The sequence below is a fragment of the Protopterus annectens genome, chromosome 6.part0 (genome assembly GCF_019279795.1).
Source record: "Protopterus annectens isolate FY-2018-M chromosome 6.part0, PAN1.0, whole genome shotgun sequence".
Taxonomy (NCBI): domain Eukaryota; kingdom Metazoa; phylum Chordata; order Ceratodontiformes; family Protopteridae; genus Protopterus; species Protopterus annectens.
In genome coordinates, this window is record NC_056737.1 from 1185147248 (window position 1) to 1185172321 (window position 25074).

The 25074-nt window shown below is 36.0% G+C and overlaps 1 protein-coding gene across 1 annotated transcript in view; it reads right to left on the bottom strand.

The window, feature by feature from the left end:
• Positions 1-25074, bottom strand: part of LYNX1 (Ly6/neurotoxin 1) — a 168550-nt gene that overhangs the window by 45289 nt on the left and 98187 nt on the right. The window contains exon 2 of the mRNA XM_044074817.1: positions 6529-6651. Within this exon, the coding sequence (XP_043930752.1) occupies positions 6529-6651 (123 nt within the window). The remainder of the gene's footprint in view (positions 1-6528; positions 6652-25074) is intronic.

Below are 25074 nucleotides of genomic sequence, written 5' to 3' on the forward strand. Positions count from 1 at the left end.
GAATAGGTAATTAGAAGCTGGAAAAGGAAAATCTGATAAGGAAATTCAACCAGTTCAAGTATTTTACTGAGAGACAGTGGTGAGATTTATAATGTACGTTTGCCGCCAGTCTGGCCACTTTGTTATAGGTAGATTCTAATGCATTTAACCTCTATTCTTTTATTCTTTCTTCTATTATTTAACTGCTTGTAAGCATCAAAACTGTAATCTTTACAATCTCCACACCTTTATCAGCATGTGTGTTCACCACATCAATATTTTGCCTTGTGTTCTCCAAAGAATTGTTCTCTTTAACTGTTAAATTATTACCTACACGTCTAAAGATTTTTTTCTGAGGAGTATATAATTTATTGATAATACGTTGCTGAAACAATTTCATATTGAGGTGTTATGGGTTGGAAATACGATTTACAGAAAGATGGAACTTAAGTCTTAGTACCTTAACTACCTGCAAAATAAAACCAATAAACTAAATTTAAACTCCTAGAGAAATAGTTTAAATCCAAAACAACTTGGAGCAAAGGTGCATAAAAATTAGCAATAAAACATAAGCTTTTATTCAACAATGAAAATGTAGATGCATCAAGTGTTTCAGTGAAAAGATTATCTACTAAATTATTAACAACCGAATTATTTGCACAATCCTTTGTGCTTTGTCCATTAATTTTTGGAACTTGTCCAGAATCTGAATTCCTATGTCACCAGCCTTGTGTTTCCTGCCCCTTCATTTATATTTGAAGTTTGGCATGTATCTCTGAAATACTTTTTTACATGTTGTGGGGGGCATGGTATCAATATTGGTATCAGTATTTGAAGAGACATAAGAACCCAAACACATATCTAAAGTACGTAGAATACATTTAGGCTATCTGTCCTTTATGTTTCTGTCTTTTATTATATTTTTATGATTTTTTTATTTATTCATGTAGGTTTATATGAAATTGGGGATTACGTTGGGGTGGGGTGCATTTCTAACCTGAGTGAAAAATGGCTGCTTCTATTTCTATGAACTACTGATGTAAAATATTTGTTTTCTTGCATAACTGAAAAGATGAAAGTACATGTTTGTGTGAGTGTGTGTGTGTGTGGGGGGGGGGGGGGGTGAGCACAGAATACCAGCTGGAAAGGCTTAAAATGTCATCAACTGAAGAAAGAATGCTTACCCTTCTCAAAGATATGTCTGTAGTGGTAGCAAAAAGGGAGGCCTACAATAGGCTGCACAGATACAGCAAAATAAGATGAAAGATATAGAAAGTGCCATAGAAATACTTAATACCAGTCAACAAAATTTTGATCTGCACTAGAAATAGTACAAATGCCAATAAATGATCTGGGCATGGAATGCAAGACACAATTAGAGAAATAACATAATTTGGAAAACTGTTCTTGTTGATTGAATGTCAGAATAAAGATCCCCAATGACAGAATTATTTAAGGAGTTAATATATAATCTTTTATATTTAAACCCATTTGATATGGAGTGAAAATGATTCACATAGTTGGGGAAAAAAAGGCAGAATATGTTGACAATAAAGCAAGTCCCCAGGCATGTGCTCATGGCCATACGTTCAGAATGTCTTCGAGACTGTTAACAAATAGTAGGGAGTGTGGTGGAGTTCCCTTGGAGAAAGGATATATTTATTTTGCAGCAGATTATTCACAAAGACTGTATGCTTTGAGATAACAAATGGTGAGAATACAAAAAGAACTGCTACAGCATTTGATATAGCCAGCTATTCTGTTAGTGCAAGCGGGGTTTATAAATATACTTTATCAAGAGTGAAAAGTTGTGAATTCTCTACAAGGAGATACGATATGTTAAAATTCAGCAGATAAAGCTGACATAAGGGATATTTCAGCACAGTTAAAGGAATGGGAAGGGACCAAGAAACAGTGACCGGGACATTGGAAACAGACAGAAAAAACAGAATTGAAAAGAACTGTGCGTGTCAACTTAAACAAACTTGAAAGGAAAAGTACACAAACTAAAAAATCATGTATACATTAAAAGTGTGTGTGGGGGGGATAGAAAGCTTTTAGCAAAAATAGTCACTCTTGTGATGCCCCTAATGTCAAAAAGGATGGTTTAGAAACAACATGAAAGGAAGAACTAGGAGCTAAGAAAAAAGCTGACATGATGAGTGAAAGGGGTGCAAATTAAGGAAAACAAATACAAGAGATGAACTAAGCAGGGATATAGAAAAGGCCAGACTGATACCGGGATTGGCTGAAAGAAATGCAGTAGGAAAAGCCATTGGTCAGAGATTTTCTCTGGATCCTCTGATCATGCTGATGAATATTGCTGACCCACTTAAAGCTTGGATAGGCTGTATAAAACCATGAATGAGAGATGAATCTGCTGCATACTTATGCAACAATTTTGTAATGCATACAGGCCTATGTTTTCCAGGTGTAGGTATAACATTTTCTTTACTATGGACAGATTTTCCTCTGCTAAGAATATTGTTGATATGTTTTGTCATTTAAATGTATGTAAAACAGGGTCTTGTATATTATGGACCATAAAGAACTTGCCTCGTACATGTTAAAAGTAAGGGAAAGCTTGCATTATGGGGCCAAAAAGGATTTGGTAGGGGAGTGGACATCCTACAGAAGGGCCTCACTGAGACAGATGCCTGGTGTCAGAGCCATGGCCTCAAGCTCAATGCCAAAAAGTGCAGTGTCATCCCCTTTGGTAAAAACTCTGTACCCATGAACTACCACATAGGCAGCAATCTACTTAACACCGAATGTGTGATAAGAGACCTTGGGACCCAGGTGGACAGTAGTCTCTCCTTTGATAGTCACATTGCCACAGTAGTCAGGAAGTCCTTCTACATGGCACACCTCATTATAAAAGGGTTCTCATCCAGGAAAAAAGAGGTCATTGTTCCCCTCTACTCGTCACTCATTAGACCCATTATAGAGCAAAACGCCCCTTTTGGAATGTACCTCACAAGACATCTGCAGCAGCTGAAAAGGCCACAGAAGTACCTCACAAAGAGGATTACTGGCCTCAAGCAAATGCCCTACACTGACCGCCTCAAAAAACTCCAGCTTTACTCCATATCATATCGCCTACTCCGAGGTGATCTCTGCCTAACATATAAAGCTATGTCAAACCCAGAGCTGTTGGACATGCTACACCTAAAGAAATCCCAATCCCTCCGAGCTACATGCTCTAGGGACCTAAACCTTGTTACCACAATAAACAGAACATGCTGGAGGGATAGATTCCTGTCCTAGAGACTTTCTATACTCTGGAGCAAGCTACCCATCTATGTCAAGCAAAGTTCTTCATCAGCACTCTTCAAGAAAAATCTTGATGAGTGGATGGGAAATAGAAAATACTCCCCAGGGATCTCTTCTGTGTCTCTGCTGGACAGTGGCACATGAGAATATCTTTCTTGGGTGGCGTAAGCTATGGAACCTTGCTGGCTAGGCTTACATAGGCCCTTGGGCTGATAGCCTAGTATCTACCTATGAACCTATGAATGAACTGGAAGATATGGGGTATACCTACATATATGGCAGTTATATATCTTAATCAAATGTGGATGCAGTATTTTTTACTTTCTGTGAGTGTGATTGCCACCTTGGATGGTTTATCTGTTATGTGATTGCCACCTTGGATGGTTCATCTGTCTATGAATAAATTGGTCTGTCTAAAATGTTCAACACTATACCTCATGTCAAAAGAGTAAATAAACTTAGGGATATGAACATAAGTATAGCTTTGGTTCCTTAAGTCCAGTGGTGACTACATGGTCATATTCAACAGACAGGTATGGGAGGAATCCTATCATCACCCTACATTGTCATCAACAGAGGATCTCAAGGTTTTCTCCTAAGACTCACATTTTTGGCATCTTTTTTCAGACATCAAAACTAACTTCATTGTTTAGCTTACCAAATTTGCAACTGAGTGCAAACTTGGGAGTTTTGTTGGTAACACAGGCCAACACCACATCCCTACAAACAGCTCTTAGAATTAAAGAAATAATGCAGTAGAAATGGGCTCACTTTCAAAGTCAGAAAATGCAACATTGTCGAACCATCGAATGAACTAAACCACAAACCAGAAAAGGACATCCTAGTCTTTGCAGATGAAGACCTTTCATGTGATACTCTTAGAGCTCCTGTCATCCAGAAAGCATAGAGAATTGCCCATCTGATCCTCTGTGGGATTTAGATTCATGCCAGGGAGGTAACATTCCCTTTATATAAAACTCTTATCAGACCAAATAAAGAAACTGACCTCTGTTCTGAGATCTAGTGATACACAAACCAGTGCAAATTGGAGAGATATAAAACTTCTTCACAAACAGAGTCAAAGGATTTAAAGGGTTTCATGTAGACAAAGACTACAACAGCTCTCCTAATTCTCTGTATCTTATTGTCTTCTTCTGAGAAACTTGTGAAAGGTAGGGTTGGCTTAATGGTTAAGGCCTTTACCTCACAGGTGCAAAGTACAGGGTTTGATTCTGATCTCTAGTTAATGACTAGACTTGTAACAATCTATAGATTGATAGCCTAGCATTTTCCTATTGAGCTAAAAAACTAAAGGGTCTTATTATTTGGAACCATTTGCATATAATGCCCATTTGGTGACCTTAACCTGACATAACACATAGCCTCAGTAAAATTTACTCAGAATCATACCATGAAACAATACAACATCATAGCTCAAATATTCCAATACCAATAGAATAAACATCCCCGTCAAATAAAGTTGATGTGGCAATGCTTACCTTCAGGGGCAAAAGGAGTACATGATGGGACCTGGGACATTAAACTTAAGGACAGACTGGATGAGAGCATGACAGGATCTGGGGCACCAAACTTAAAAAAGGACTAAATCAGTACATGAGGGGATCTAGAGCATCAGCTTTAAGAAGGGACTGGATGATGACATCATGACATTTGCGACATCAGGCTTCTTGATGTCCAATCAGTCTTGAACTTGTTTTACAAATCTATGACCCTAAGTGGCTCTGGCTCCTCTATATTAAGGGGGGATGTCACCTCTATCCAACTTGAATTAAAAGTATTTCCTTTGCACTGGATTTCACAACTGCTCACAAGGCGATTGTGGTTTCCATCAATTGTATCATTAAGGATATGCTATGAGAACTCAAAGACCAGCTTCCTGCACAGATTCCAGCTTTGACATTTCCCCGCAGGTGCAAACAAACTGAATATTTGGGAAAATCACTAACCCCACCATCCCTTTGATTATAATAACTCAGTCATTGCACAAACATTAGGAAAAGGGAAAAATTCCCATTATGGGTGAAACATTGCTCTGACAACTGTGATCTCGTAACAGAGCTTAAACAATGCAGAAATATTCCAGGTGACACAGATCTCATGCTGGAATTTGGGTGTTTGGCTGAGCAGCAGTTTTTTCTGAAGGGTGTGCAATCAATCAGATACAAGATTTCTATGTCATAAACTATCATGTGACAATCCTGCTATAGTTTTGGAATACGCAAACCAGTATCACAAGGCCTGGCAGGAACCTTGTTGATTTATTGACATCTGTCTTCATCATTTGGAGAGTACGCATCATTGTCTTCATCATTTGGGGAGTATGCATCATTGTCTTTATCATTTGGGGAGTATGCATCATTGTCTTTATCATTTGGGGAGTATGCATCATTGTCTTCATCATTTGGGGAGTATGCATCATTGTCTTTATCATTTGGGGAGTATGCATCATTGTCTTTATCATTTGGGGAGTATGCATCATTGTCTTCATCATTTGGGGAGTATGCATCATTGTCTTCATCATTTGGGGAGTATGCATCATTTTTATATTGACCATCTCTTCACAAAACTAATTTTTGAGATATTTTGTAGTCAGAGATCTTAGGTATCAGTGCAGACTTTGTATATATTACCTTAGTACTTTTGTAGATTCCACAATACTTGTGTAATATCTCATAAATGTCATATCTTATTTTATAGTAACATATTTTAGATTTGGCAATAGTAGGATGTAATCTGTTGGCTTATAGCTAATATCACTTTTGCATGAGTGCTTATAAAGCTAATACTCAATTTATAGTAAAATACTGTGCACGTTTTCTGATTGGCAAAGCTGTTGTAACTATGTTTCCTTGTAACTTTAGAGAAGGTCGGTGTATGTCTGTGAATAAACCATCCCTTACCTTCGGTCACTCATGGGGATGGTAGATATACTGTTGAATAAATGACAATATATGACTATAAATTAAATATTAACAGCATTTTTCCTGTCCTAGATGTTTTGCAGTAGAAGGAAGGATTGAAGGATGGCAGGAACTTCACAATTTATTTAATGTTGGAGTGAATATTTGTTAGAAAGAAAACATACATGCATACTGTATGAAAACAATGAGGATTATAATTTAGATGTCTTTTTTTATGCTAATGCATGTATACATATATCACTTCAATTGTGACTTAATAAAGATAGTTGTGTGTAATCAAAACAAATGATGCCAAGGTATAACTCATAAGCCAGCACATATTATGGATACTTACAACGAGAAGGTGCATTGAATTTTCTAGTGTAGCAGTGCGAACTTTGAAACGAACAGGTCAATATTGGAAATTTGCATGTCTCCCCAGGTTTTGATGCACATACCCTGCAGTTCAGAGAGTCAGCTGAAACAAAAGCAAAAATATTGTCTATTTTTCAGGAAAAAGTATACAGTACTAATGTATGTCAACAAGTGTGAGCTTATTTTATGAATACTGTTTCAAAAGGTTATGTTATGGGTTGTTTTCATAATCAGTGTTTTTGTAGTAACAGTTATTTTACATAGTATGTACAATACAACATTTAATTGCATAGTTAATCAGTTATTAAGGATAAACATAGATCTCTTCATTTAAGCTTATTAGTAAAAAATTAAAAAATAATGTCCACTCACTCAAGTGGGTAGACAAACAGTTAACTAAAACTTATGGTGATCAAAAGCTAATTTTTCTGTCCTGCATATTAGAAACCTGAATCCCTTGGAGTAGGTAGGGTGACGTAATATAGTACAAATGCCATTGTCTCAGCTGCCCTGGAGGCATAGAGGGATAAATGCTGGCTTGGGTTCAATTAGCATCTTCTGTGACTGATGGAAGGGTGAGATGAGTGTGCCCATCCTGGGGGGGGGGGTATTTATCGGTGATGTGCCCTAAGGCTAGGTGTAATCAAAAGAAGGAAGTTGCCCTCAGATATATGTAGATGAACACATGGGAAGGGGGGTGTGGATACTGTGCAGGTCATAAATAAAAACAATAGAAGATGGATAGTAACCCTCAACCCAGGAAGTCCTTAAGTTCCTTATTAACCCCAGATTAAGTATGGACATTGGACTGGGGGATGAATTGGACTACCAGTATAGGATATGGTCACTGTGGCAGCTGTCAGATTGACAGTAAGGAGGGTTGAGGAAACAGAAGCCATCTTCTCTAAAAAGTTTTTTTTTATGTTTGTTTTTCACTTATTGTGATTTGCACTACAGAGATTATTTCTTCAAAAGAAAATGTATCAGATCTCTGGATAAGCAAAATGCTTTACTGGCTTCACATGGAGACATATCAGTAATGGGTGCATCTGATGTGTTCACATTTCGTCTTGCATGTATAATATACAACAGCCACAATAATATGCAGACCTTGTTTACTCTTCCCAGATACATGCTGACTGTAAGATGTGTGAGTTTCCAAAGATCAAGTCAAACAATTAGTGACAAGAAAATGGTGAAAAACATTAAATTAAAATTTACAAATAAAAGTGTTGGCTGTTTAATTAACATTTTCACAATGCTTGTTTAATACCCCTTTTGGCTAATACAGCATTTCAGTCCTCTGTTTAGCTGATGAATGTATTACTTCATAATGACTTGTAGTTTCTCAATGTACACATCTGTAAATTCTCTGAGTATAATGTTACAATGTATATATCTGTAAATGTTATGAGTATAATATTACAATGTATAAATCTGTAAATGTTCTGAGTATAATGTTACAATGTCAACATCTGTAAATGTTCTGAGTATAATGTTATGATGTACACATCTGTAAATGCATCTCACCCCTTACTTTTCACTTTCAACCCATACCAACATCCTATATTCAAGCCCTTCTACACAAATTGAAACCATGCTCCCCCTCAGCAGACCAACTACCTGCTGAATTCCTACAACTATCCGCCAAAGCCATTGCCTATCCTATTTCTATCCTAATCAATAGAACTATTACTGAAAGTTATATCCCAAGTTTATGGAAAATTTCCCATATTATCCCCCTCCACAAAGGAGGTCAATCCACTGAACTCTCCAATTACCGCCCCATTGTCCTCCTCTCACCTCTGGCAAAAATCATGGAAAAATGCATTCACAGACAGTTACTTGACCATCTAACACAAAATAACCTACTAGCCAACTGTCAGCATGGTTTTAAACCTTCACATAGCTCTACTACTGCCTTTCTTTTTTTCACAGATTGTATCAACAAAAACCACAACCTAAACAAGCTGTCTTCAGCACTGTTTATTGACCTGTCTAAAGCTTTTGACATGAAATTCTCATCAAAATACTAAAATCCCTGTCACTTGATACATTCTTCATAAAATGGTTCCAGTCCTACCTTGATAAAAGACAACAGGCCGTACTTTGTCATAAATCTCAATCTACTCACCTGCCCATCAACCTGGGTGTCCATCAAGGCTCCATCATTGGACCCCTACTCTTTTCCATATTCATCAATGACCTTCACCTTGCCATCCCCCAAGCTACATGCATACAATATGCAGATGACTCTACACTGATATGCTCAGCCCCCTCTTCTCCAGAACTTCTCTATCTTACCCAACAAGTATTTAACACAGTTGAGCAATGGTTCTCACATAGATGCCTTCTACTAAACCCCAAAAATGCTAAACTCCTCCTTTTCTCTCCTAAGAAGTCCCTCCCAATGAATTTCTCAGTAAACTCTACCAATAAAACTATTATATCCCCCAAACCAACCACCAAACTATTAGGTGTCACCATTGACAATAATCTGGACTTTGACATCCATATTAACACTATAAAAACAGTCAACAAAAAGCTAGGCTCTCTCTATAAGATAAAATCCTTTCTTCTACCATCAGCTCGAACCACTATAGCACACACTCATCTAATATCTTCACTTCTTTATGCCTCACCCATTTTTACTAACCTATCTAAAAATAATCTTAGCAAATTGGAAATGTCCTACAATAATATTGCAAGATTTGCTACAGGCAACCCATTTAGAACCCATCACTGCCTTAATTTAAAGCAACTAGGTTGGCTTGAACTTCAAAATCTAACTAAATTCCATCAACTAACTATAGCCCATCACACTCTTTACAAACCTTCCAAAACGCCTATTCTTTCCACACTAATCACTCCCTATAAAAACCTGGAATCCTTATGGTCTTCTCAGAAACATCTAATACATACTACTAAAACAATCTAAGCACAAATGTAGGAGGGCACCAACACAAAGGCAGTCACTCTCATAGATGTAAGTCCAATTAGTTAGATATTCCTCTCGCACAGCACAGCTGGATTACCAACGCTGCTGGGTTACCTATGCTCTTCGGCTCGATGTAAATGCTGCCCTCTCGCACAGCACAGCTAGGTTACCAATGCTCTTCAGCTCGGTGTAACTCGGTGTAACTGCAGCCCTACTCCTTACCACTCATAAACGAAAAGCAGTGTCCATAAGCAAACAGTAATTCCAATAAATATCCAACCTTGTATTCACAAGATAAATAAATAGGCAGCAAACAGCTCCTAATAATAAAATTTTTATTGCAAATGGCTAGCGCTTTCACCCGTAGGCTTCCTCAGGCCAATAAAATTTAAACAAACACTTGATCTTTATATACACATTATTTCCCCTTCCTCTGATGTCATGTCCTATATAAATTATCCCACATAAATATATACAATAAATACTATACTTTCTATTAAATGCTTATAAATAAAAACACAATTATAAGTATTTACTACATCAGATATATAAAATTAAAAACAATAAAATCATACATCTCATTTATACAATTTAATTTATATATGTATATAACTATATAAGTGCAAGTGCTTATTATGTTTTTAATCATTTCATATACCCCAATTCCATATAATAACATATATACACACATAATTATTAGACCTACAACATAAAACGATATCCACTTTGTAGCATTATATTCATCATTTTGTGCTTGTTTTATAACTTCCTAGCTTTCAACACAGGTTTGATAGGGACCCTATCATTTAACCCTGGTATGCGGTCCGCTCTAAGTCTAATAATCCACTTCATCTCATTTTGTTCTGTTTTATTAGATATATCCCCATGTCTAATAGTAGCTTGATTAACCTGGATAACCTGAAATCTAAAAACATGTTCCATAGATGTTTCTTGTACATGTTTTGACAATGCATTATTACATGATTCTATCCTTATATTGTACAAATGCTCTCTTATCCGGTCCCTTAGCCTACGATCTGTCTTGCCCACGTAAAATGCAGTGCAACATGTACATGTAGCAAGATAGACCACATGGGTAGTATCACACGTGGCTTGTACTTGGAATGTATAGCAACGCTGTGTAATGGGATGTGTAAATGTTTCTATTTCATTAATATATGAGCAATACCTACATTTATGGCACAGTTTCATTGTGCCATTCTTTCTATGTTGGCTAACTTCTCCTACCCTATTTGAGCCACATAGCATCCTATATAAATTAAGTTTATTTTTATACAAAAACTTAGGATGACTACCTTCTATTTCAGAGATCCTGGGGTCTGTCATTAATATATCCCAATGCTTCCTATATATATATATCTTTAATATTTTTCACATCTTGTGTATAATATATAGATATTTTGATGTCATTTGACATCTGTTTTTCTTTCATGGGATTCATAACTTCAATATTCCCTGTTCTATCTGCAAAATATGGATATGCCCTACCTTTTCTCATAATATCCATTTCCATTAAACCTGCATCTACTTCTTCCAGTTTATATGACCGATCCAAGAATTTCTGTTTTAATTTATTCAATTCATTCCTATACCCAGAGCTATTCGAATTCAGGCGTGTAACTCTCATCGCTTGGCCTTTAACTATGTTGTTAGATATATACTCCGGGTTCATACTGCTTCTATGCAAAAATGTATTTCTATAACAATTTTTTCTATAGACACCAGTATTGAGGAGCCCATTTGGCAACTTTTCAACATATACATCTAGATAAGGTATACTTTCTCTTGATTTTACCATCGTAAACTTTAAATAATGTGTAACTGAATTTACCTTTCCTAAAAAATCAGAAAGCTCCAATTCTCCTGCTTTCCAAATAAGGAAAAAGTCATCCACAAACCGCTTATAAAACTGGACCTTTTCCTTAAATTCAATCATCTCAAATAGGCACCTATCTTCCCGTCTGCCATTACCAAGTTGGCGTAGCTATTGGCACAAGAAGTGCCCATAGCTACGCCATCCTGCTGTATGTACACTTGGCCATTAAATGTGAACACATTATTGGTCAAGACTATTTCCATTAAATCACAGAGAACTTCGATACGAACATAATAAGCACTTGCACTTATATAGTTATATACATATATAAATTAAATTGCATAAATGAGATGTATGATTTTATTTTTTTTAATTTTATATATCTGATGTAGTAAATACTTGTAATTGTGTTTTTATTTATAAGCATTTAATAGAAAGCATAGTATTTATTGTATATATTTATGTGGGATAATTTATATAGGATATGACATCAGAGGAAGGGGAAATAATGTGTATATAAAGATCAAGTGTTTGTTTAAATTTTATTGGCCTGAGGAAGCCTACGGGTGAAAGCGCTAGCCATTTGCAATAAAAGTTTTATTATTAGGAGCTGTTTGCTGCCTATTTATTTATCTTGTGAATACAAGGTTGGATATTTATTGGAATTACTGTTTGCTTATGGACACTGCTTTTCATTTATGAGTGGTAAGGAGTAGGGCTACAGTTACACCGAGTTACACCGAGCTGAAGAGCGTTGGTAACCTTGCTGTGCTGTGTGAGAGGGCTGCATTTACATCGAGCCGAAGAGCACAGGTAACCCAGCAGCATTGGTAATCCAGCTGTGCTGTGCGAGAGGAATATCTAATTGGACTTACATCTATGAGAGTGACTGCCTTTGTGTTGGTGCCCTCCTACATTTGTGCTTAGATTATTTTAAAGATTTATTTTTGGAGTGGCACTTGCGGTGTGGTGGTAATATATAGTTTTGACTTACTTACATTTGATTATTTTCTACCACACTGCGATAATGGCAGAATCATTTAACATACCCATTGAGTTACCGTACAAACCGGAAGTGCAACGCAATAGTAAGACCAGATTTGAGGATGCCATGACTGGGGAAGTCAATCACCTGTTAACGTACGACGTCACTATCGAGACGGCGGGAGATGGTGTGGTCGAAATGGATTATCAAGGACTATCCACGCTATTGAATGAAATGGAATCGGATTTTATAAAACTAAAAAAGCTCCAACTTCAGCGACAACATTTCGAAGTTTGTATAAGTCGGAAAATAATTCCAAGAGGCTTGCGTGTACTGAAGATGCCAACTACAGGTACTGTGTACTTAGATTTATTATATATGTGGCAACAGATTAACTTGGAAACGAACATTAGATATATGGAACTTTTAAATGTATATTTACTGCCACAAGAAATAATGCTAAGGGAGCATATACAGAAACAGCAGTCACACCTATATAAAGTGTACCCTAATCATGTTTTGGATAACTTGATTGAAAAATTTTTGAAACTCTTGGAACAGAAGCAGAATAAAATTAGGAGGGACACTGAAGATTTTAAAAAGGGCCATGTCTTCACTTGGCCTAGGGTAGATTATGCTGAGAAAAATGGAAGAGAGACTGTGAAAGCTAACAAATTTAATAAAGCATCTGAAAAAGTAACTACTGATGTATCTGAATGTAATATTCAATGTCATGACTTAACTGATAAAAACATGGAGAGAGAGAGCAGTTAAGTAGTAATAGGAGGGTAGTGGTCACGACAGCGATGATACATAATGACAATGGAAATGAAATGTGTTTGTTACCCTCGAGCACCATACAGAGTAATTTCAGGGATGGAGAAATAATAACAGAGAATGATACACAAGCACAAATAGAAGTGCTGGGTGAAGACACCCATGAGATTACTACTAGAAGGAAGGATGGTAATAATACACAAAATATTTCCAGCAACTTTAACTATAAGGCTCCTTTCCCCATTGTGGATCAATGGAGGGGTGGAGGGGGGAGGGACCGGTCCACAAGCAGGGGACGGCAGAGGAAGAGAGTAGCAGACTCGAATTATGTAGGTCCAACACTAAAGAAAATGTGGCAAGGGACCAAAAATCCCTAATATGGAACATTTCAAGAAGACAGTTATCCAGAGATGAACGTTATGTACTGGAGAAAGGCCTTACATTTATTCCCTCTAACAAGAGTGATATTACAGAAAGTGTAATAGATTTAAAACTATTTACATGTAATTTACAATTAAAACTAGAATTTGGACACACTATAACTGAAAGGCATTATTTTAGAAAGCCAAGTACATATACTCCTATCTTGCATCCATTGATTGATGCATTTTCTAAATTAATCGAACAAGAGTTGCATGAACATAAGAGAATAAATAAGAACAAGAAGTGGTATGGAAATTTAAGACCTAGACAGAGAGAAGCTCTTAGAATATTAAGGGATGATTCTAGTATTATGATTAGACCAGCTGATAAGGGCGGAGCCATAGTAGTGATGGACATGGACAAATACGTAACGAGTATGTGCAATATGCTGAATAATGAGCAATTTTATAAAAAAGATTAATACAAACAAGGTGAATAAGGTAATAGAAAGAGTTATGATGAGACTTGAAGAACTTTTTAACCAAGGTAAAATTAATGAGGAATTATTTAGATATTTCCTGGTTGAAAATCCAACCATACCAAGTATACAAGGAGTACCTAAAATTCACAAACATGATACAGATTCACCTATGAGACCAGTAGTTGCAGGCAGGGGGTGGACGACAGAACCGATATCATTGTATTTAGAGTCCCTACTGAGACCTATTGTGAATAAATATACTCACGTATTGAGAGACACAAAACACTTTTTGATAATGTTATATGATGAAACTTCAAAAACCTATGTAAGTGAGAGAGACTGCCTGGTAACGTTGGATGTCCAATCCCACTTTACAATGATACCTAATAAAGAGGGAATAGCATGTATTCATAGATGTTTAGAGAGAGATGAGACATATACAAAAAAATCGTATCGAAGTTCTCTGTGATTTAATGGAAATAGTCTTGACCAATAATGTGTTCACATTTAATGGCCAAGTGTACATACAGCAGGATAGCATAGCTATGGGCACTTCTTGTGCCAATAGCTACGCCAACTTGGTAATGGCAGACTGGGAAGATAGGTGCCTATTTGAGATGATTGAATTTAAGGAAAAGGTCCAGTTTTATACACGGTTTGTGGATGACCTTTTCCTTATTTGGAAAACAGGAGAATTGGAGCTTTCTGATTTTTTAGGAAAGGTAAATTCAGTTACACATTATTTAAAGTTTACGATGGTAAAATCAAGAGAAAGTATACCTTATCTAGATGTATATGTTGAAAAGTTGCCAAATGGGCTCCTCAATACTGGTGTCTATAGAAAAAATTGTTATAGAAATACATTTTTGCATAGAAGCAGTATGCACCCAGAGTATATATTTAACAACATAGTTAAAGGCCAAGCGATGAGAGTTTCACGCCTGAATTCGAATAGCTCTGGGTATAGGAATGAATTAAATAAATTAAAACAGAAATTCTTGGATCGGTCATATAAACTGGAAGAAGTAGATGCAGGTTTAATGGAAATGGATATTATGAGAAAAGGTAGGGCATATCCATATTTTGCAGATAGAACAGGGAATATTGAAGTTATGAATCCCATGAAAGAAAAACAGATGTCAAATGACATCAAAATATCTATATATTATACACAAGATGTGAAAAATATTAAAGATATATATAGGAAGCATTGGGATATATTAATGACAGACCCCAGGATCTCTGAATTAGCAGGTAGTCATCCTAAGTTTTTGTATAAAAATAAACTTAATTTATATAGGATGCTATGTGGCTCAAACAGGGTAGGAGAAGTTAGCCAACATAGAAAGAATGGCACAATGAAACCGTGCCATAAATGTAGGTATTGCTCATATATTAATGAAATAGAAACATTTACACATCCCATTACACAGCGTCGCTATACATTCCAAGTACAAGCCACGTGTGATACTACCCATGTGGTCTATCTTGCTACATGTACATGTTGCACTGCATTTTACGTGGGCAAGACAGATCGTAGGCTAAGGGACCGGATAAGAGAGCATTTGTATAATATAAGGATAGAATCATGTAATAATGCATTGTCAAAACATGTACAAGAAACATCTAAGGAACATGTTTTTAGATTTCAGGTTATCCAGGTTAATCAAGCTACTATTAGAATGGGGATATATCTAATAAAACAGAACAAAATGATATGAAGTGGATTATTAGACTTAGAGCGGACCGCATACCAGGGTTAAATGATAGGGTCCCTATCAAACCTGTGTTGAAAGCTAGGAAGTTATAAAACAAGCACAAAATGATGAATATAATGTTACAAAGTGGATATCGTTTTATGTTGTAGGTCTAATAATTATGTGTGTATATATGTTATTATATGGAATTGGGGTATATGAAATGATTAAGAACATAATAAGCACTTGCACTTGTATAGTTATATACATATATAAATTAAATTGTATAAATGAGATGTATGATTTTATTGTTTTTAATTTTATATATCTGACATAGTAAATACTTATAATTGTGTTTTTATTTATAAGCATTTAATAGAAAGTATAGTATTTATTGTATATATTTATGTGGGATAATTTATATAGGATATGACATCAGAGGAAGGGGAAATAATGTGTATATAAAGATCAAGTGTTTGTTTAAATTTTATTGGCCTGAGGAAGCCTACAGGTGAAAGCGCTAGCCATTTGCAATAAAAGTTTTATTATTAGGAGCTGTTTGCTGCCTATTTATTTATCTTGTGAATACAAGGTTGGATATTTATTGGAATTACTGTTTGCTTATGGACACTGCTTTTCATTTATGAGTGGTAAGGAGTAGGGCTGCAGTTACACCGAGTTACACCGAGCTGAAGAGCGTTGATAACCTAGCTGTGCTGTGCGAGAGGGCTGCATTTACATCGAGCCGGAGAGCATAGGTAACCCAGCAGCGTTGGTAATCCAGCTGTGCTGTGCGAGAGGAATATCTAACTAATTGGACTTACATCTATTAGAGTGACTGCCTTTGTGTTGGTGCCCTCCTACATTTGTGCTTAGATTATTTTAAAGATTTATTTTTGGAGTGGCACTTGCGGTGTGGTGGTAATATATATTTTTGACATACTACTAAAACAAACAACAAGGCTGGTGACTCCCTTTTTTCTAATATAGTTGGAAAAGCCTGGAATCTCCTCCCAAATGAACTCTCCACACTTCCCTCACTATCCTGTTTCAAAAATAAATTGTAATTGTTCCTCAAAACTCACTGGTTATGCCCATGCTCTAAACCTGACTAGTCTATATGTGTCTCTAAATACTTTTCTCTTCCTACCCCGTCGACTCACACACAGCAACTCCTTCTTATTAAACTAATTTACTAAACTATCTCCAACATACCTTGATTGTATTAGCATTCCTTTGTTATGCCTGTATTCTGCACTGTAAATATTACTGTTATAACCTGTAATAGATACTGTTAATAGTTTTTATTTGTCTCATGTTTCGTTAGTTTTGATTGTGTTAATTTCATTGTCCTACCTGTATCTCCCAGGGCCTCTACTGAAAATGGACATATATCCAGTTAGACTAGCCCGGTCAACAAATGTAAAATAAAATAAAAAAATAAAATAAATAAAAAATGTTCTGAGTATAATGTTACGATGTACACATCTGTAAATGTTCTGAGTATAATGTTACAATGTACACATCTGTAAATGAGTATAATGTTACGATGTATACATCTGTAAATGTTCTGACTATATTACAATGTGCACATCTGTAAATGTTCTGAGTATAATATGATGTACACATCTGTAAATGTTCTGAGTATAATGTTACAATGTTACAATGTATACATCTGTAAATGTTATGAGTATAATGTTACGATGTATACACATCTGTAAATGTTGAGTATAATGTTACAAAGTACACATCTGTAAATATTCTGAGTATAATGTTACAATGTACACATCTGTAAATGTTCTGAGTATAATATTACGATGTACACATCTGTAAATGTTGTGAGTATAATGTTACAATGTTACAATGTATACATCTGTAAATGTTATGAGTATAATATTACAATGTACACATCTGTAAATGTTCTGAGTATAATATTACGATGTACACATCTGTAAATGTTCTGAGTATAATGTTACAACGTTAGAATTTATACATCTGTAAATGTTATGACATCTGTAAATGTTCTGAGTATAATATTATGATGTACACCTGTAAATCTTCTGAGTATAATATTACAATGTATACATCGTAAATGTTCTGAGTATAATGTTACGATGTTCACATCTGTAAATGTTTTGAGTATAATGTTACGATGTACACATCTGTAAATGTTCTGAGTATAATGTTATGATGTATACATCTGTAAATGTTCTGAGTATAATGTTACGATGTACACATCTGTAAATGTTCTGAGTAAAATGTTATGATGTACACATCTGTAAATGTTCTGAGTATAATGTTACGATGTACACATCTGTAAATGTTTTGAGTATAATGTTACGATGTACACATCTGTAAATGTTCTGAGTATAATGTTCCGAGTATAATGTTACGATGTATACATCTATAAATGTTCTGAGTATAATGTTACAATGTATACATCTGTAAATGTTCTGAGTATAATGTGACAATGTTAGAATGTATACATCTGTAAATGTTATGAGTATAATATTACAATGTACACATCTGTAAATGTTCTGAGTATAATATTACGATGTACACATCTGTAAATGTTCTGAGTATAATGTTAGAATCCCAAGAAACACTGTGGAAGCAACAATTGACGAAATAGCACACTGGTACCACAGTAAATTCCACGATCCACACTTGATTTAAGTAAAAGCACAAGCTCTTTATTTCAACAAGCCAAAGACAATTCGTTGAGCGCTTTCATGTATAAAATACACTTCATCAGAACACTTAATAAGCCTTAAGGCTCTCTATAAATACTTAAAAGACCGCCAAAATTAATTGTTTAAGAACTACGCCCTCACCATTTCTTAAAACTATAGTACATACTTTCCCACTTGTAACACATACAAAACATTAAATGCAACACTAATTACCATTGCAGGTAAATTTGCACGCTTAAAAATCTGATCTTTATCAAAAAACAATATACTACTTTGAAGAAAGGAACCAGAACTCTGCTAAAGTCCACAAGGATGTATTTTTATTTCTGAAGTGTTCCAAAAGTCACAGATAAAATCACACTGAAGTATTCCAAAAGTCACAGATAAAATCACACAAGCGCTTTCGCTCAGGCAGTCCTGAGCTTTATCAAGTGAAAACAAAATGCAGTATGCAGTAACCTCCATTAAATAGCCTAGCAATTATACAATTAATTAATTAGTAAGTCTAGTACTAAGGTGTGGTGCTTTGGAGTTGGATGTTAAAAAGTTAGTCATTATACCAACTCAAAAATGAAATGTTTGCAACAACATCTGCACTTAAATAAAATGACTAACCATAAAAACATTTTAAAATACCAGTTTCCTAGGTTTCAGAACATAAAAGTCTGAAGTCTGGTTGGGGTTGTAGATTGTTAAGGAATATGCTTAAAGATGTGTTTGGATTGTCAGTGAATTGTTAAAAAATTTTTTCTTTTTATTATTACTTTGCACTGATAAAGACATGCAATAAAATGTGCGTGAGATATTTTTGATGCCCATCCATATACCATTTCATATAGAATTTGATTTATTAGTCAGAATCCTAAAACCGTGGATGTTCAGTAATTTAATATGCTGTGTGGGGATGCTGTAGTATGAAGGGGGTCAAGTATGAGAGTTATAACCTAATTTGTATAATTGCTAGGCTATTTAATGGAGGTTACTGCATACTGCATTTTGTTTTCACTTGATAAAGCTCAGGACTGCCTGAGCGAAAGCGCTTGTGTGATTTTATCTGTGACTTTTGGAATACTTCAGTGTGATTTTATCTGTGACTTTTGGAACACTTCAGAAATAAAAATACATCCTTGTGGACTTTAGCAGAGTTCTGGTTCCTTTCTTCAAGGTCGTGGATTATTCTTTGCTTGTCTTTGGTTTTTTGTGCATTAATATACTACTTTGTTATTCAAGTTAAAAATAACAAATAGCATTCCCAAATATTGTCACTTGATTCAAGTTAATCTTAACATCTGTCCTTAAGGACAGGGTTCCATAAATGCAATGTTCAACAATTTACTAAAACACTACCTTGTGAATACCTTAAAATAATCTTTGTATAAAGGCAATACAATTCTGTATACAGATTTTACGAATTATATACTCCTAAAGAGATTTTTAATGCAATTCTACAGTCAAGATTTAACTACTGTATATATTGTATCATGTGTTCCTAATCAAGGGTTTTGTGGGGATCATGTCATTTAAACCTGGAAGGCAGGCTGCATTTAATTTCAACTGCCATTTTATTTCTTTCTCACCCACTATTCTCTTGATGTCCCCTCCCCTCAGGTTCTCCCTTACTACTTCCAAAATTCCAAATTTAAATTTATCACATGTTTTACTTTTGGAAATGTGTCGAAATAAAGCATTGTTCTCGTCCCTCTTCCCTATACAATAAATGTGATCATAAATTCTATTTTTTAATAGTCTGTCGGTTTTCCCGACATAAAAACAGGGACAAGAACAACACATGGCTAAATAGATCAAATGCTTGGTGTTACAATTGCCATAGACAAACCTAATTTTGTTATTGTTGATGTTTTTTAAGGTACAACAAACATCCTCACAGATAAAGGCACATTGCGAACATCTACCACATTTCCTAGTCCCCCCTCTCTGTGTGTTGTTACTCCCCCCTTGTCTGTTGGCCTTCCATTCAATAAGATTTTTAATGTTTGGGCCTGTTTTATAAACAAAGGAGGGTCTGTCACTGACGAAATCTTTAATGGACTCGTCACTGGTAATGATGTTCCAGTTAGAAGTGATGATTTTCTTAACATCACCTGCATATTTTCCATACTTGACAATATAGGACTTCAAGTATTCATTTGTACCTTTGTTATCTTGACATTTCTTGCTAGTATCGGGAAGAACTGACCCTTCCCCAAAAGTGGTGTATACTTTTTCCCCCATTCCTGTATCACAAACCTGGTCACATCCGTAATCAAATTGGGTGGGTACCCCTTGTCCCTAAACATTCTCCCTATATGGTTGATTTCCAACTCCATGTCCGCACGGACCGTTGTCATCCTAGCAGCCCGAATGCACTGCCCTTTGATTATACTACGTTTCTGTGAGTAGGGGTGACTACTACTAAAATCCAAATAACCATTACTAAATGTGTCCTTTCTGTAGATCTTAGATTGAAAGGACATCCCATCATTGAATATGTACACATCGAGATAGTTGATTCCACTCATGTTGAATTGATGTACAAACTCTAAGTAGTTAGTAGTCTGGTTGATGTATCCAATGAATTTAGATAATGAAGTAGTGTCCCCCTTCCATAACAAAAACAAGTCATCCAGATAACGGACATAGCAGGATATGTTTTCCATCCACTCACTGTTCAACACAAACTCTTCCTCCCAATCCAGGAGCACAAGATTGGCATAAATGGGGGCGCAGGCAGCCCCCATAGCCACACCAGAGGTTTGTCGAAAATATTCACCTTCAAAGAAAATGAAGTTGTTGTCAAGTACAATTTCAGTAAATTCAGAAATAAGCTGAATCTTCTCCCAACTTAACCCACTATGTTTCCTCAAACTAGCTGTAAATCTGTCCAACCCCTCGTCCTTGGGGATACAGGAGAAAAGATCCTTGATGTCAATTGTGACAAAGATCATATCAGTACTCCATAACTCTTGGGTGAAAATCCCCAAAAATTCCCACGAATCTCTGATAATGTGCTGACACCCTTCCAGAGTGTGTTTTGACCAAAAATCAACCACTCTACCAAAAGGAAAGGTTTTACTGTAACTGCCTGCAATAATCGGTCTAAAAGGGGGGTTCAGCACATCCTTGTGCACCTTCGGAATTCCGAATATTGTAGCTAATTGTGGAAAATCAACCTTGAGAAATTTGTAGAGCTCTTCATCAATTCTCTCATCCAACAAAAACTCTTCCAAGAATAAATCAATCCTATGATGGGCAATGTTAACCTGATTTAGACTTGCTACCTCATATTGTGTAATGTTGCGAAGAATGTCAAAAATCTTTGCTGTGTATGCATTCTGATCGTATAACACTATGCCACCCCCTTTGTCGGCAGACATGATCCTGATATTATTTTCACTTAAGGTATCTAATATTTCCCCCAGATGTTTATCATAACTACTACAGGATGATGTATTGTTCATTTGCTTACACAAAGAATAAATTTCTCTGCTAACTACATTCTCAAAGGATGTTAATGTTTTGTGTATAGGGGGTGTGAATGAACTTTTCTTCTTAAGTGAATTCTTTGGTACACTAACACCCTTTTTGTCACGAAAAAATATTCCCAAGTTTAGTTTCCTTAGAAACAATTTGAATTCAACCAGGGTGTCAACCACATCCAGGGGTTGGCTAGGTATGTATTTCATCCCTTTGGTAAAAACTCGAAAGTGTTCCTTGTTAACTGGAAAGGGAGTATAATTGTATACCTTAATGTCCCCTTCAATGTTTATAATGTTGTTAGTACTATTCACCACTGCTTCCTTATTACCAACACTATTGGAATTTATTGTTCCCTGTACTGGTGGCCCCATTTGTTGAAACTCTGTTTCTTCCCTGCTTGTTGCCATTTTGTCCCCTCCCAGTCTCCTGGTATAAAAAATCATCCGCACCTGGGACATTAGGAGAGTCTACACATCTGTAAATGTTCTGAGTATAATGTTATGATGTACACATCTGTAAATGTTCCAAGTATAATATTACGATGTACACATCTGTAAATGTTCTGAGTATAATGTTACAATGTTGCAATGTATACATCTGTAAATGTTATAAGTATAATATTACAATGTATACATTTATAAATTTTCTGAGTATAATGTTACAATGTATACATCTGAAATGTTATGAGTGTAATGTTACACAGTAGGGATAGTGGTACCAATAATTAATTTTTGGGAATGATATTAACCATGAAAAAATATATTTGCCAAAACTAACAAAAAGTACAGCTGATAATAAAATACAACAAATATATGTCAAAATCAAGTCCGAGAGAACAGTTGTATATTTATCACTACATAGCCTTTTATACTAGTCTCTTAGTATGCTAATTTGTGTCAATAAAACTGCATTTTGAAATATTATCTTCATATTTTATTATTGTGTCTGACAGCTAACTTAGAATTTCATGTTATTTCAGGAAAAGGATAAGAAACCACTCGGCACTCAGAATCAAAGGTAATAGTGTGGATATGGTTAAGCATACAAAATTCCTGGGTGTACACATATCAGAGGATCCTTCGTGGTAGTGAAATGCTACCCAACTGGTCAAGAAAAAACACTGATGCCTCCACTTTTTAAGAAGGCTTAATAACAGCTAAGGCTTTTCCTCATATTCTCTCCACCTTCTATAGAGGTGCAATAGAGAGCATCCTCACCTGCAACTTCACAGTGTAGAGAGCATCCTCACCTGCAACTTCACAGTGTAGAGAGCATCCTCACCTGCAACCTCACAGTGTAGAGAGCATCCTCACCTGCAACCTCACAGTGTAGAGAGCATCCTCACCTGCAACTTCACAGTGTATAGAGCATCCTCACCTGCAACTTCACAGTGTAGAGAGCATCCTCACCTGCAACTTCACAGTGTAGGGAGCATCCTCACCTGCAATAGAGAGCATCCTCACCTGCAACTTCACAGTGTAGAGAGCATCATCACCCGCACCTTCACAGTGTATAGAGCATCCTCACCTGCAACTTCACAGTGTAGAGAGCATCCTCACCTGCAACTTTACAATGTGGTTTGGAAGCTGCACAGTTACAGAAAGGAAGGCACTACAAAGAGTAGTGACGGTTGCAGAGACGGTAACAAGTTCCAGTCTTCTATCGATGCAACATCTTTATACTGCAAGAAGCATCTGAAAGGCCACCAAAATAATGCAGGACAACACTCATCTTGTACATGGACTGTTTAAGCATCTGGCATTGGGCAGGAGATATCACAGCATCCGCTGCAGGACTACAACATTCACTAACAGTTTCTACCCTACAGTGATTAGATTTCTAAATTTGGGCACTAATCCAGGGGTCTGAACACATTAATGTCAATTTTTATTTATTTGTGCAATATATACTTACATATATTCCAAGTAAGTGCAATATTTATTTAATATATTCATAGTCAGTAATACGTTACGGATTTCAATCTGTTGTGTGTTTTGTATTACTTTAAAAAGGATAGTTAGTTTAACTCCGGGGAAGGTATTCTTTTTGTATATGACTGTTGGTAAATGTCTCTGCTCTTTCTTGCATGTATTGGGAGTAGTAGTGTATTTGTTAGTTATGTTTTTCCTCTACTTGTATGTGTTGTTTCACTTTCCTTTGTAATCTCAAGAATTGAGCTGATGCACAAAATTTAATTTAGGCTACACATGTGGAGTTCTAAATGACAATAAAGTTTACTTTGACTTTGACTTTCATTACTTGTAATTTATTTTCTTTCTGAATGTTGCAAAAAAAGAGAATTACATGTCTTTTGCTGTTAGTTATTTTGGTGTGTGGTTATATCTCCGCAATCTGGTTTATGTTTTATGCATATGTTCATTGTGCAGCATAAAATAATTGACTGGTTGGGAAGTCTGAACCAGCTCATAGAACAAAAGTTTACAGTTTGATTAGAAAACATGATAGGCAAAAATCATTTTACAGAAAACAATGTTCTACAAAAACATTGCAACGAAAGCTACGTAGCAATTATTTTATAGTATGTTTGTGTACAGTGAGATTTGTGTGTGTTTGTCCCTGGAATTCGGAGATGTGGACTCTACAACCACATAAACTGACTACTGCAGGTAAGTGCAGTGTAAGTGACAGCAGAAAAAGTGATTCAGAGACATGCTTAGATGCAATTAGGAAGACCTCATTTTCTGCTTATTGCTTTGTCTCTAAACACCTGTAATTATCTTCAGGGTTGAACAGCATTCTTTACTGGTAATTACCACAGTCAGTTCATGCATTGGCTTGGTACAGTCGCCCTTCTCATTCACTGTCCCACAGAGTTGCAGCATTCATACACACACACACACACACACACACACGCACACACACACACACACACACACACACACACACACATATACACACACACACACACACACACACACACACACACACACACACACACACACACACACACACAAACGCACTTACATATACACACAATTATCTCTCACCGTTCATACTCTATAGAGGGACACACATACACACACACACACACACACACACACACACACACACACACACACACACACACACACACACACACACACACACACACACACACACACACACACACACAAAATGCACTTAGATATGCATACAATTATTTTTCACCATTCATACCCTACACACACACACACACACACACACATATGCAGATATACTCCCAACCCACCATCATTAAGTCAGTGTTGTACTTCCCTAAACTTACCTGCAGTACAGTC